This window comes from Mus caroli, unplaced genomic scaffold, assembly GCF_978045245.1.
Source record: "Mus caroli unplaced genomic scaffold, Mus_caroli_1 scaffold_2, whole genome shotgun sequence".
NCBI classification, from domain to species: Eukaryota; Metazoa; Chordata; class Mammalia; order Rodentia; family Muridae; genus Mus; species Mus caroli.
The window spans coordinates 166861028-166876866 of NW_028227257.1; the positions used below are offsets into that span (position 1 = coordinate 166861028).

Here is a 15839-nt window from a genome sequence, read left to right on the forward strand (position 1 = left end):
AATATCAGTACATAGTCAGCCCCTCCAACTACAGTTAAGTTCTACGTTTATAACCATTATGTAGTGGTGACTTCATTGTGTCCTGCATTCCATTATAATAAAGGGCTACAAACAATCTAAAGACATTTGTTTATCTCTTCGGACAAAAAGCCTGAGGTTGAACAGCACTGTGGCTTTCTCTAATCTGCAGATCCAGAATGAAGAGAGCGTGGTGCTTTTTCTGGTCTCCTGGACTGTGACCGAGATCACTCGCTATTCCTTCTACACATTCAGTCTCCTCGACCACTTGCCGCACTTCATTAAATGGGCCAGGTGGCAACGTCTTGCCTTCCAGTTCCCCTCTGCCCTGTGCATGCTGACCTTGTGTGCTGAGCTAACACGGACAATCACAGTTGGGTCACAGCTCCACGATGCCAGAATGCTACCGCTTGGGTCACTAGCAATGTTCTAACTTACATCCTAAAGGCTGAATTTCAATGGTCATAGGCACATAGTAATACCAAAAAAATAGCTTATGTCAAGTCATTCCCTAAACTGATCTCGGTTATTTATTTTATTATTTTGGAAAGTACAATATACATTTTGGGAGTTACATTATTTATATAGTTTATTTGAAATATAGTTAACGGATTGCTCTAAGGTATTAATTAGTATGTGGAGATTTATTTTTTTTATTTTTGATTTTGTACATACATATGTGTCTGCATGAGTGCCGGTGTCCTCGAGGGGCTGGGGCATCAGACTCTCCTGCAGCTGGAGTGGAAGGTGTTTATAAATGGCCTGATATGGGTGCCCCTCTTCAAGAGCAGCAAGTGCTCTTCACTGCGGAAGCAGCCCTGCTTCCATCCATTGTCAGGTCAGCAGGAGTGCATGTCAGTCTAGCATTTAAACACTACTACTTGGATGCTGCCACACAGTGTTCCTTCCCAGCCTTCTGATATTATCAGTAATGCCACAAAATATTAGAGACAACACCATATCTCTTATTTCTGTTTTTTAAAAACTGATTCTTAAGCCCAGGAGGTGATTTGTGCCTTTCATCCTAGCACATAGAAGGTGGAAGCAGGTGGCTTTCTGTGAGTTCAAAGTCACCCTGGTCAAAATAGTGAGCCTCAAGCCTGCTATCACCACACAGGGAGTTCTGTCTTAAAAGCAAAACAACCAGCTGGCTGATGGCATCGTGTATCTTTCATCCCTAGCACTCAGGAGGCAGAGGCAGGTGGATCTCCGAGTTCCAGGCCAGCCTGGACTACAGAGAAAGTTCCAAGATAGCCAGGGCTACAGAGAGAAACCTTGTCACAAAATCAAAAAACCAAAAGAAAACAAAACAAACTAACCTCTGACTGCTGTATTAGTACATGCTTAAGTTTTCATTCTTATTCCAGATTCCCATGTATTAAAAGCCTAACATTTTTTAGATGATTACTCTTTTTAAAAACTCATGTGTTATGTATGTTTAATGATAATAAATTAGAATAAATAAATAAATTAGAAGGAAGTGAAACTTTAAAAATTATTCACAACTCCATCACACAGGGGCATCACTGTTGATTGTAATTTTGAGACTTTTGACTTAAATATTCTTTGGTTCCTTTTTAGACATTTTTACTTCATGATTTTACATACAATAAAATGCTCTAAAATTATACCTCAATCATCATTTGCCATAAGAAGGTTGCACAGTTATGTGTTGGGTTCATTTTATTCTTATTTTACATGAAAATACATTCACATTTAGGGATTAGGCTTTGAGGAGGTTTGCAGCTTTGCACTCAGTTGGGCCTAATCTTAGATGGTGTGGCAGTCCCGTTCTCCGACAGCCTTTGCAATCTCTGGTTCTTTTAAGCATACTACCTCAGCACATCATCTCTGTCAGTGAACTGTATTTTGCAAAGTCTTCTTGAAGAAGGTAACTGTGAACACTGCACGTTTGCATAGATCAGGCCCATTAGCATGCAGTGTCTTGGTTCTCTTGTTTGGAGTGTGTTTGCATGTCATAAATGTCTCGAAGTGTACAGAACTCTGCTGTGTCATGCTTCAACTTGCTGCGTTGAAATCATTTGTCATTCCGTTAGTATTAAGGGTTTAGTGTCTGGGCATGCTGGTGTACACTGCAGTCACAGCTCCTGGGAAGTGGAGGTGGAAGATGGGTAGTTCAGGGCCAGCCTCTACTACATATGGAGTTCAAAGCCAAGTCGACACTCCAAGAAAAGGTTTACGTGAAATGTTTCAACACTGAAATAGATCTGCTAGTGTATGTACCATTTGATTATAATCATCAATAATATATTTTAAAGATAGAGTCTCACTTTATAGCCCTGGTGGCTAGCTTAGAATTTATTATGTAGACCAGACTGGCCTTGAATTTACAAAGATCCGCCTGACCCCACCTTCTGAATGCTGGGATTAAAGGTGTGTACCATTTAGCCTAGCTGTCATCATCAATAATTATGTATGTTCAAACACTCTTGAAAATTTCAAATATTTAAATATATTTTCCAACTTTGTTAAACAATCTAAAGTAATATTTATATTTAAGTTCAAATGTGGAAGCTGTTATTCTCATATAAAACTTCAGTTTAGAAATGGATTCTTAAAGTTTGACCTATCACAATTGACTATCTTTTTCTATTTACAAGTTGAAAGTATTCCTGGATAATTTTATATTGAGTTATGCTTTCATGCTAATTTCCATTTTAATTTCAGAAGTACATTTCCTCAAAGAAATTTTAGGTAACAAGTGGGACTCTCCAAGGTAGCAAGGCTTTCTGTAGTTAGTGTGGGAAAGGTGAAATAAGCTACACAGTTTAGTCCCATTTCATTATTAATTTTCAATGGCCTTTCAGTTTTCAACTATTTTTTAAATGTCATCTCTTTAAGAGTGACAGCCAAGAGGTGGTGGCACACACCTTTAATTCCAGCACATGGGAAGCAGAGGCAAGCAGGAGTTCGAGACCAGCCTGGTCTACAGAGTGAGTTCCAGGACAGCCAGGGCTACACAGAGAAACCCTATCTCTGAAAAACCAAACACAAATAAAACAAAAACAACAAAAGAGTAATAATGTACAAAAAAACCATTTAATTTTATTTTCTTGATTGATTTGTAGTGTGTGTGTGAGTGTGTGTGTGTGCACGTGTGCACGCGTGTGTGTGCACGCGCATGCTCCTGTGAAGGTCATAGGATAAGTTTGCAAGGAGTTTTCTCCTTCTCTGTATGTGTCATGGGGATTGAACACAGGTTGTCAGGCTTTGAAGCAAGCACCTTTACCCACCACCTAATCTTACCAGCTTGGGAGTAAACTACTTAAAAAAAAAAAAACAAACTGGAGAGCTTCATGAAGTTAAAAAATAAATTAGATTAGGTGTTTTGTTTGAAAGGAGATTATAAAATTGGCTATAGGATTTTTAAAAGGTAAAGTTGGAAAATATTGATTTAAATAATACACAAAATTATACAAGTCTGGGAAGAGAACAGAATTATAGCCCAGCAAGACCAGAATCCATAGGGACAGCACAGGCTCTTTTCCTTTCTTTCTGTGTAGTTTCACCCTTATCTCTTCATATGACTGTGGTATATGGGACTTAGGTGACCTATCTGTCATCTGTCTACCTGCCTGCCTGCCTGTCTACCCATCTATTTATCATCTGTCTGTCTGTCTGTCTGTCTGTCTGCCTACATGCCTATCTATCTATCTATCTATCTATCTATCTATCTATCTATCTATCTATCCACTCATCCATCTATCATCTATCTATCCACCATCCATCATCTATCTATCTATCCATCTGTCTATCTATCTATCTATCTATCTATCCATCCATCCATCCATCTACCTATCTATTATCTGTTTGTCTCTGTCTCCTCTTTCTTTGACTCTCTGTCTCTCACCCTCCTCCCACCCATCACCCACCTCCTGACATGCAGGGTTTTGTGTGTCTCAGGCGGGTCTTGAACACTATGTGTAGTGGAAGATGACTCTGAGCCTCTGCTCCTCCTGCCTCTATCTCCAGAGTGCTGGCATTACAGGTGTGCTACCATGCCTGTTTTGTGCAGTGCTGGGGACCTAACTCAGAGCTCCATGCTTGCTTGGCAAGCACTCCACCAGCTGAGTTACATGACTCTTCTGCATAGATATTTCTTCATGCCAGGTGGGGGGTTAAATGAGATGCAGATGATTTTTTACATAAAAATTCTGTTGTGAAGGCGGTTGTGCACTGTGTACTAATTACTAGTGACTGGTAACTGAAGTTGTGTCAGTTTCCTGCAGTACTATGTTTACTCAGTAATCACAGTCATCCAAATAACCAAAAATATCTGCTTTAGTCACTTGAAAGTTACTACCAAATTAGGGTCCTAGCTGGCCTTTCTAAGGCACAGCATTCATCGGTAAATGACCAGCTAGAGGAGAAAAAGGAGCCATTATGACTATATACCCCAAAGAAGCGACTTTTAAAACATAATTAAATGAAACAAAAGAGCTGTCGTGGTGTCCCACTCTGTGGTATTAGTAACTTGGAGGTCATAGCAGGAGGGTCGCTTGAGGGCAGGATCACTCAAGACCAACCTAGCTAACAACAATAATCCCATGTCACAAAACAAACAAACAAGATCTGCACATACACCTTTAAATGAATGATAACAATATTTTGGTACTACATAAACAGCCTCTTTTATTCCTATATTGTCACTGAGCATGGGAACTACTATTAGAAGCAAGGTGATAAATAGCAAGCATATGGTTAAATCAACAGCCCGTGTGTGATATTGTAAATGCATAGAGAGAGATTTCTAAGATTAAAACACAGTAGTGAAGGAAGGGCTGTGCTGTAAAATACAGTGATCGCTCTAGAGAAGCAATCATCGGTGTCTCGTCTTTCTGCAGATACAATTTTTTTATCATCTTATATCCCGTTGGAGTTGCTGGGGAACTTCTCACAATATACGCCGCCTTGCCTTATGTAAAGAAGTCAGGAATGTTCTCAGTACGGCTTCCCAACAAGTACAATGTTTCTTTTGACTACTACTATTTTCTTCTCATAACCATGGCCTCCTATATACCGTGTAAGTACAGGCTTACTAGTACTTTGATTTAACGTATACCATGCAAGTATTTGGAACAGCAAGGGGAAACTAATTTTAAAAGCAAGGGGAAAGGAGAACGGTTTCTCCCAGATACATTAACGTGCTTATATGTTTGGAATAACTGAAAGGAAGTGACTTGGTTTTTCCTTTCCCTTTTCTTTTTCTCCTTTTTTTTCTCTCCTTCTCTTCTCTTCTCTTCTCTTCTCTTCTCTTCTCTTCTCTTCTCTTCTCTTCTCTTCTCTTCTCTTCTCTTCTCTTCTCTTCTCTTCTCTCCCCTTCCTTTCCCTTCCCTTCCCTTCCCTTCCCTTCCCTTCCCTCTTTCTCTCTTTCTTTCTTTCTTTCTTTCTTTCTTTCTTTCTTTCTTTCTTTCTCTCTCTCTCTCTCTCTCTCTTTTTCTGATTATGTAAAAATGTAAGTAAATTAATATTCAAGCGATTGCTTTCTTAAAAGCATTTAAATATGCTTTGTATGGTTAAAAAAAAACCTAAATCATTTCAAAAGTGTGCATCAGTAGGACAATTGACAAGCATGTAGTCTTCTGTGTATGAATCATAAGCATTCTATCAAGAAGACGTGAGATCATTTCTACCTATTTGGCATACCCTGGGATATAATACAAATGCAGTGCTATTTGTGTTGTTTCATATACTTGATAGGAATAAAGCTGCTTTTTCTTTTCTGCTGTTTTGAATAACTGAGCCGTTCTCTAACTTCTCACCCTTTTCCAACAGTTTCAATGAGTCCATGACGCTTTGTTCTCTTCATTTAGGTGTTAAGAGGGATAGATTAGGAAATCTTTTTCTTTTTAAGTCACTAGCAGTAAATAAAAGCAGAAAACATGATTTGTTCATCTTCACAATAAAATAAGGGGTGGCTTTCAGTGGGAAGTAGAAGTAGAAGTGAGAAGTTCAGGGAGCCTGAACTCAACAAGCCTCCTATTTCACAGGGATGTGCATGTGATAAGGCCAGTCTGTGAGAGCTCCAACCCTGGAGCGTTTCCAAAACCCAAATAGACAGAGTTCAGAGGGCACATCCTCCTTGCCCTTTACCACATCAGCCTGACTGACCACCTAGCCAGTGCTGGTCAGCTAAGGAAGATGGACAGACACCACGTGCCACACCCCTTGCTTTGTCTCTAGGTGGGGACAGCATGTTTCAAACAAAATCAGCTCTTATAGACTGTTTGTGGTCATGGGGTGACCTGCCCTGTGGTCATCTCGCTTGTGACCTCTGAAGTTAGTCCATAGAAATCAAGATCTTTGGAGAATATCACTAGCCTGGGAGATGTAAGTCTGCCCTTTGCCAGTAACAACTTCCTAGCTCATTGTCCCTGAGCTTCGTCTTGTCCAAGATCCGTCTGTCAGAGACCCGTGTTTCCACATCCGTACTGATATTGCAAGATACAGTGTCTTGTTTTCCTTTGATAATTAAAAGTAACATTTGAGTACTTAATTTCAGTACTGAGAAGTTGTATCTCCCACTCATCAATGAGGGCATTCCACATGGAAGAATTTCAGCGAACACTTTTAAAAGTACCCAGGATGCAAACTGTTAAATTGCTCAGGACCTTATAGAAGAACTTACCTTAATTGCTTGGTTTGCTTTAAATATACATGCCTTGCGTGTTTTGACAGGTAGATATAATATGACTGAATTTATCAAGATGAGAAGTACATAAATAAAAAACAAACCCAGTGTATATTCTAGTAGTGTTTGACCTAAATTTTAAAAACAATTTTTGAAGCACACACGCACACACACATAGACACACACACACACATAGACACAGACACACAGACACACACAGACACACACACACACACAGACACACAGTTGTTTGAAGAAGCTATTGAAAGTCTCTGTGATTAATTTCTCTGGGGTAGTTATTCTGGGGTGCCCATACATTTGGTGTTTATAGCTGGTACATATTTGCTCAGCCACCAGCCTTTATGATGCGACTGAAAATCTTTCATCTGATTCATTTCATACTGGTTCAAATTTTTCTCCAAATTTGCTGCACAGATAGTCGTATATCCAGCTGGTATGATCTGTGCACACATTTCTGTATGTGTACATGACAGAAGCCCCTAGGCCCAGCTGCGGGGAGTGTTTGATCAGGACTGACTCTCCCTTAGACACCACATCTGGGACTATGGCCCAGGTCCAGTCTCTTTCCTGACCCAAGGGTTAATTAACCACATCATTAATGTGTGTTGTTCTGAGAGCATGTGCAACTGTTCAGTGGGCATGGATGAAGGCTGGATGCAGTTTGGACATTTACATGTGTATGCATGTAGGTGCTCATGGAGCCAGAAATGGTTAACAGAACAACAAAAGCACACAGTGTGAGGTCTGCTGTCCTTGGTTCTGATATATCTCAGTGTTACTGATTTCTGAAACTAAACATGGTCATCTAGGTCCTTATGGAAAGCATATTTACTGAGGTATGTGAGCTTGGTACGACATAAACACATCCAGCAGTTTATGTGTTATATGGCCTCCAGTTTTGCTTTTAGCCCCTGCTCCATAAGCACCAGTGGGCTGTGTGTATGGTAGTCCTGTATCACGTGCAGGGCTCTCTCATTTTACAGGTTCTGAGCAGAGTTTGAAGCAATGGCTTATCTCTCTTTGTCTTCTTTTTCCCAATGAAGTGTTTCCTCAGCTCTACTTTCATATGTTACGTCAGAGAAGAAAGGTGCTCCACGGGGAGGTGATCGCGGAGAAGGACGATTAAGTGGTTCCCACACACAAGGTGCTCTTTTCAGAAAAACCGGATTACTTGAGTCCAAGTTTTAATAATAAGAATAAACAACTTCACGAAATACCGTGGATTGCATTGTTTCTTGAAATATAAGAAAAAGCATGGTGTTTGCCAGTATTTGTCTTCTTATTGTGCTGTGTCTGTTTTTGACAACTGCAAATATTATAAACTGTGGGTGAGGGGCGAGGGTGAATCATTTAGGTAACAATTGGATATATTACCCGGGGAAAGAAGAATTTTGTTACCTTTATTAATATTCTTTACAACATGTGCTCAAGACTTTTTAAAAATCAATAAGTAAAAATTGATTTAATTTAATATAATACCTACCAATGACATTCATATTTTACTTTATAAATGAAATCCGATACAAAATTGTAATGACTGATTAGCTCTGCATTAGAGCTGCCTGTCCACCGTTTCAAATTGTGAGGCAACATTTAGGATTAATATCCATATCTGGGAAACATGGGCATAATTTTTTACAGTGAGTTTTTTATATAAAGTAGAAGCATAAAAATGTTTATGTAAATGTCAGTGTTGGACGCCATCTTCTTTTCTTTGGAGAGGCTTGGGGTTGCTGGAGACATAGCCGTGGGCTTTGTACATCCCTAGTGAGTACTCCGTCACGTAAAGGCATCCTCAGCCCTGGGAGACTATTTGTTGAAGATCTTTCTAGACTGTTGAAATTACCTATGGAGCAAACTTTTATTTGCATTAATCACACAAGGACAGCTTTCTCAATCAGGGATCTTAAGAGGTTAGACAAATTGCAGATATTTATTTTGCCTACTGGCTAAAAGAAACATCTGATCATATTGTTTCTAGATGTTTGGTTGAGCAAGTTACTCTAACCTGAAGAATTATCTTATAAAACCATGATATGGTCATCCTTTGTGGTACTTTGTAACTAACCATTTCTAGCTGTCTTCTGAAACATTTGCTTTATTCTGAGTTACATCAGGGAGCAGAAGTCTCATGATAAAGCCCTGACCCCCATGTTTAATAGAAAGACATCCTGAACATTCTTCACCTCTGCTTTAATTAAATAGGGTCTTTAAAGGTTTCTCTCCTATGGTAAAATACGCCGATTTGTTGGTCAAGTTTAAAGCGAATGTAGATGTGGTAAGAAAAGGAATCCTTTGTGTGCTACAGCTACACAAATGCAATTGTAGCTTTGAGGGTTCGGTCTGGTGTGTACTTTCACGTGGAACACATTCTTTTCAGACTGGCTTGTTTGTGTGTAACTTGATCCTATAGAAAGTCTTCATGTAGGGAGGGAGAGTTTGGAGCAGCTTTTCAGATTGGCTCTTCTCTTCTCTTCTCTTCTCTTCTCTTCTCTTCTCTTCTCTTCTCTTCTCTTCTCTTTTCTTTTTCTTTTTTTTCTTTTTTTGTGAGACAGGGCTTCTCTGTGTAGCCCTGGCTGTCCTGGAACTCACTCTGTAGACCAGGCTGGCCTCGAACTCAGAAATCCACCTGCCTCTGCCTCCCAAGTGCTGTGATTAAAGGCCTGTGCCACCACTGCCTGGCTTTTCAGATTTGTTGTTGATGACTCTTTTTTTCCAAAATGCTATTTTTGTTACATTGTACTTATGTCTCCTCTGTGGCGGAATGTTCAAATGAGCACCATATATTAGGTCACTAATTCTCAAATGCTACCAGTCATTCTGATTGGACACCACTTGGACAGTTTTCATCTTGAATTTTTTTATGAAGAAATTTTTCCTCACTTTGGGTGAGTGCTGGGAGTAAAGGCGTGCGCCACCACACCCGGCTGAATCAAGCAATTTTAAACCGTTAATTTGTGTAGTAAGGTGCTAAATGGTAGTTTGACTTAGAAGAGAAACTATTTGAAATTCACTGTGTTGTGACTGCATCTCTGAATTTTCAAGTGAAGTCACTCTAACCTGTGAACCAGGGCTCAAATCAAATAAAATTTGAATTCTACTCACATTTGAAAAAATATAAACCAAGAAATTATATTACCAGTAGCATTCAATTACACTTGGTGACAGTCACTAAGATTCTGACAGTTCTTTATTTAAGTTTGAGAACAAAAAAATCACATAATGTGCAAATTGAAAAGATTTTGTGATATATTAATGTTGATTTAGTATCAGTAAACTTACAAAAATGGCAAAGTAAATATAAACACATCTTCTCTGAAAGCCTTTGCTTCACTGAAAGCCTGAGGTCTGGTCACTTTCAGAAGTGCCTTTGCCCATTGAGATTTCTGTGCATCTATTTAGTATGTGGCTACTACATCATTTTCAGTTACCTTTCTCACATTCAAAATATTATTTTGAGCCCCTTACATGCTAAGTATTGCAAAGGGCAACTCGCGCTCGCTTGTCTTTGGCTGTCCTGCACAGAAACCCTTTGGCACAATTATTAGGTCACATGGTGGAATATTATATATACTTCAACAAAATATAGTGTGTTGATGATATGAGGATGTGATCAGGTTCTTGTTCCATGTGTGTCAAGGCACTGTTCTGTATTTGAATCAGAAAAAACTGAAGAGCAGTCATAAGACGGAGAAAATAAACCACTAAGAGACCGTGAAAGGAAAGGACAACTGCACAGAGGCAGCATTTTAAGTATTTCCAACATTTTAAGTTTTTTTAAGTTAGTCCCTGGCTGTTGATATTTTTCTGACCCATACTTATAGGTCTGGATTAAATATACACTGATAAAACAGAACAAAACAATAACACCCAAAATCCCAACCCAAAAACAAACAAAAAGCAACAGAGATGCTCACTGGGTCAAAGTGCTAGCCATGAAAGCCTGAACATCTGAGTTGGATCCCTGGGACGCAGGTAAAAGAGCCAGATGGAGTGGCATGAATCTGTCATCACATGGTGATCCCTATGGCTATGGGAAACAGAAGCAGGAAACCCACCTGCTAGCTCTCAGGCCATGAGCTTGGAGTTCACAGCCTGGACCCTGCCTCAAGGAGGTGAAAGTGAGAATCAGCTCTGCAGAGCTGCCCTCTGACCTCCACACATCTGCAGTGACATCCACGTGCCACCCCCCCCAAATAAAATATAAACATGAAAGAAGTTCTCTATTATAAAATTAGCAACGTGGTAGTATAATTTCTTAGAGGAAGGCATTTACTAGAAAGATTTGTTCATGTTTTGAATATATATATGAGTTGTTCCTTCAGAGATGAAACTTGAATAGCCTAAAGGTTTTAGATTTCTAGTGTTCTCATGTTACCTTGAAGAATATTCAGCTTGTTTTTTGTTGTTGTTGTTGTTGTTTTGGTTTTTTTTTTTGCTTTGAAATCATTTCAAACTTACAGGCAGCCTGCAAGGACAGCGTAATGAGCCTTTTCAGAATTCTCCATTTAGAGGCTGCTTTCCAGTCTCCACAGTGTTCTCTCTGTGTTGCAGAGGAAGCTGAAACCATCAGCGCCCAATTTCCTTAGTGTGTATTTTTCAAAAACTTTCCTATATTTCCCCAGTTTCGTGAGCAGTTAGGCAAACAGTGTTGCTGACATATCTTTGGACAGTCTGCCACTGTCCCCAGTTGTGCGCTCTGGGTCAACCTCCAAGTTTCCAAACCAGCTTCAGGAACTGCACACACTTGTCACCTCTTTGAGTCTACAGAACTTCCTTGCTTGGTGTGTGTGTGTGTATGTGTGTGTGTGTGTATGTGTGTGTGTGTGTGTGTATGTGTGTGTGTGTGTGTTTGTGTGTGTGTGTTTGTGTGTGTGTGTGTTGGGAAGGCACATGTGCCACAGTGTTCTTATGGACATCAGAGGACAATTTTGAGGGCCTGATTCCTCCTACCTTTATATGGGCTTCAGGAACAGAACCTAGACTGTCAGACTTGCATGAAAAACATCTCTACCTCATGACACATGCCACTTCATCACTGGATCCTCGTGACTTAGATGTTTATCAATAGTATAGGACAGTTGATTTATCGCAAATCCTTCATTTTGGGGCTTTCTCCTTGATGAGCTTATCTGACAGTTGGCAGGAATATTTCTTTTTACTCCTTTTTTTTTTTTTTTTTCACTGTTACTAGCCTTGAGGTGGTAAGATTTTTGTCCTGGAATGTTTTTGATCCAGAGAATTTCCTACAACAATTTTAATGATAGAAAGTCTTGTTTGTTTTTGAGCAGGCCCTTGCTAAGGCTGTGTGGTCTAGGCTGGTCTCAGACTGGCATCAGTCTTTCTGCCTCAGCTCCCAAATGTTGGGTTTGCAGGTATGTGCCATCACACCCAGTTCTATAGAAAATCTTTTGTTCTGATTCTTGGGAGTTTGTGAAATAAGGCACTGAGTCCTTTCTTTCCTTAAAACCAGATTAATGTGCCATTAATGCATGAACATTAATGTTTAAGAGACGAAAAAGTACTCAATTCTTTACACATACACAATTTCCGGGCAAATTATTAACTCAGCCTTTATATTGACTTTAATGCCACCAGGTTAGATTCTATAAAATTCTGTAATTAATGCACTTTGACTTCACTTGAATATTCTTGACTACATCCTGTTTTATATTACTATACTCTCCTGACTGTCAGCGCTGTGCTAATATCCTGTATAATTTAAGATTGAGATTACTGTAACATATATTTTATTTCATCTTTTATTATAATATTCTATCACTATCAATTGAAAATGCAGTTTAGACAGGTTGAAATTTTAAAATGGTCTCAAATGCACTTTGTGGATTAACTTTGACAGCAGAATTGTTTTCAGCTCATACTTTGTAAGAAAAGAAATGCAGGTACCTTAGCATCCTGCCCGTTGAGACTTTCACATCAATGATTGTGGGGCAGAAATGTGCGCTTTGACCTGGCGTTAGGTGATGCCTTGATACAGATGGTTAGGTTGTCTCACAAGCCTGTGAGAAACACTGAAATAGCCTGGCAGCCTGGTCTGGTCATGGAACAACCCCTGGGAGGATGAAACAGGAATACCAAGTTCAAAGCCTGCCTAGACTAGGGAGTGAGTTCAAGGCCAGCCTAGGTAACTATAAGATTCTGCTTCAAAATAAAAAGGGCTGGGGTTGTAACTTAGTGATTGAGTGCTTGGCCTGCATTGACAAGGGCCTAGGATGAATCTCCATTAAAGCACACACACGCACACGCGCACACACACACACACACACACACACACACACACACACAGGTATGCACATATGTGCACACAAACCATCTAAGCAAATACAAGAAAGAAAGGAAAAAGAAGAACTGTGGCAAGGAAGGATGGTGTTTTGCCAATGCTATTGTCTATGTACCCAAGAAGACAGAAGGTCAGCATTTTCATAGTCAGCCCTCTTTGTTTCCTGTCAAAGTGAACATCATTGTTTCTATTTTACAAAGCTGTATTTTCACAGCATGAAGCAGTAAAAACACTTTGTGTGCTTTTAAAGACAGATAACAATAGTGAAATCAAGTAGGGCTTGGTTTTCTACCCCACTTAATGGCGCAATAACAGGCGTCAGTTAAAAGACATTTCACACAGCGATACTGCTATTGACCAGACCCAGAGAACCTCCAGTGTCTGCTTTCTTCCTTCAATAATCTTTCTCTCCTCAGGACTCATAGTAGAGAGGAAGGAATACAGCAAGGTTGTTGAAATGTATGCGCTCCTGAAAAGTGTGTATGATGGAAAATAATTTCTAATTTGCCTGGAAAATTTTTAATTTCCTAAGTTGAGTAGAATAGACTTGTGCCTTCATTAATGTGCTCAGAATCTCTTTTTATTGAGCTAAACTTTAACTGAACTTTACTGAAACTCTTATGACAGAAAACACTCTTAAAAACTAATGAAATTACAGATTAATCTACTGTAAATGTTAAACCAAACAAAACAAAAACCTCAACCTTAACTCTTTTTTTTTTTAACCTTTGAGAATGTAGTTTTGGAGGGACATCAGACATTAAGGTTTTATAAAATTGCAACTTTATTTGAAACTTGTTTGCATAACATTTTGTTAAAGCCTAGAATTTCTTTTTGTTTTAGTTCTGACATTAAAATACATCAGATATTTTATAAAGAAATTACATTCATAGCATTACATTCATTGCTTTTTATATATGTGTTTGCCTCATGTGTGTGTGTGTACCTTGTACATGTGCCTGCTGCCTGAGTATCCACAAAATGGCTTCTTATGCTCCACAGTTGGAGTTCTGGGTGTCTGTGAGCCATGGTGTGGGTGCTGGGAACCAAATCTGGGTCCTCTTAAGCATCTTCACCCCTGAGCTGTCTCTTCATCCTTCCCACAAACACATAGCTCTGATGGTAATGTGAAAGGAATGGACTCATTTATGACATATTTCTCCAGGGATGAAGAACATGCTCTTGCTGGGCGTGTAGCTCAGTAGTCGAACACATGCAAAGGCTTGGGTTCAACTCCCAGAAATACCTGCATTTCCCAGATATATAGATTTATTTATGAAGAAATATTGATGACTATTTTCAAAGTTACAGACAGTACCTTAGGATGTTGCTGGATTCTGGTGGCGGGTTTTAAAAAATTCTCACCAGCCACATAGAGTAAAGATGCAGTGGCTGTAGGCCAGGCCTGAAGCTTGGGTAAGCAGAAGTGTGGTGGGATTTCCAGCCAACCCTCCCCCACCCACAGTGGTGCTTCCAGGAAGGACAGGGAAGTTTGACCTGAGGGCAGTAACACCATGAACTTTCCTCTATGGACCCTTTTAGAGGATTCTGCAATGTCAGCACACTGTTCATATAGTTAATAATTTGTATATGTCCCATTAATGGAAGATTATAAAGGTTTTATGGGTTTCTCAAATGAGGAGTTTCCTTAATCAGAATCTGCTGAAATAATTTCGGTCAGAACTGCTTCATTAATCTGTCATTGTCAGCAATAAGATGATTTTCTTAAAAAAAAAAGTTCATTGATGACCATCCCCATTAAAGTATACATGCAAATCTCTTTAATTCTAAGTGCTACGCAAAACGTAGTCCATAAAAATATCTCCAGTAATTTCCATCCTGAAAAACTAGTTGAGTCGATTGGTTTTAAATGACTGAAGCCAAATGGTCGGTGGTTGGATACATTGAATTTGCTGGTTGTAATGAGATCATGGAGCTTTACTGGCTGTTTAGAAAGGACAGGATTAAAACAATGAAGGACACAAGAAAGCAGTTCTCCAGCTCTTTTCTTCATGCCAGCATTTAATATGTTGATGGTAGTCTCATGTCTTCTTAGTCTCGTATGAAACAGCTATTTTTATCTCTTAAAATTGTGTTAATTCACTGAGAATTTCATGTAACATATTTCTATTGTATTCACCTCTCTTCTCCTTCCTACTTGCACTGTATATATATATTTTTAAGCTCATTGAGTCCATTTGTGCTTCCCACATTCCTGTGTGTGGGGCCATCCACTGGAGAGTGTTTAACCTGCCTGGGACCACACTGCATCTCCTCCAGAAACCATTAATTGTCTGTAACTTCTCAACAATGGTGGGCACTTGTTAACCCCTTCTTCTATGCCAGAAGTGTTGATTGCCTTGATCACAAGTGGATCTTGTTCAGGAAACCATGGCTGCTGTGAGTACAGGACGGCAAACAGCCCACCATGTCTAGAAAACTGTTTTGCTTTGATTTTCCCTTAACTTCTGGCTCTTACAGTCTTTCTGTTCCCTGTTCTGTGCTGGTCCCTGAACCTTGTCAGGGAAAGTGTGCTATAGATGTTCCATTTATGGCTGAACACTCCAGGGACATTTACTCTTGCACTTTGACCAGGTGTGAATTTTTGCATAAGATGCCACCCACTCTATGAAGAATCTTCTTTGCTGAGGTCCAAGAGCTGCACCAATTTATGAGCAGAGAGATATATTTAGAGGGCAGCTTGATAGCAGTTGGTTCACCGTTGGGGTCTGGGAGCTTCTCAATTATGGTTCTTGGGTAGATGTGTAGTATCAGACATGAGTTTCTGGGCACCAGGCCTTAACTCCAACCAGAAAGTAGTGGGTTACCCCAAAACATTCATACCAC

At 39.6% G+C, this 15839-nt stretch overlaps 1 protein-coding gene across 3 annotated transcripts in view; it reads left to right on the top strand.

Moving 5' to 3' along the window:
• Nucleotides 1-15839, top strand: part of Hacd1 (3-hydroxyacyl-CoA dehydratase 1) — a 97824-nt gene that overhangs the window by 14792 nt on the left and 67193 nt on the right. Inside the window, exons 5-7 of one of the 3 annotated variants that reach the window (XM_021155907.3) lie at nucleotides 191-312; nucleotides 4884-5062; nucleotides 7735-7905. In XM_021155907.3, coding sequence (XP_021011566.3) covers nucleotides 191-312; nucleotides 4884-5062; nucleotides 7735-7817 — 384 coding nt within the window. In that variant the 3' untranslated portion in view covers nucleotides 7818-7905. Of the gene's footprint in view, nucleotides 1-190; nucleotides 313-4883; nucleotides 5063-7734; nucleotides 7906-15839 lie in introns of those variants that run through there. The other 2 variants (XM_085835175.1, XM_085835177.1) reach the window with 2 other exon arrangements.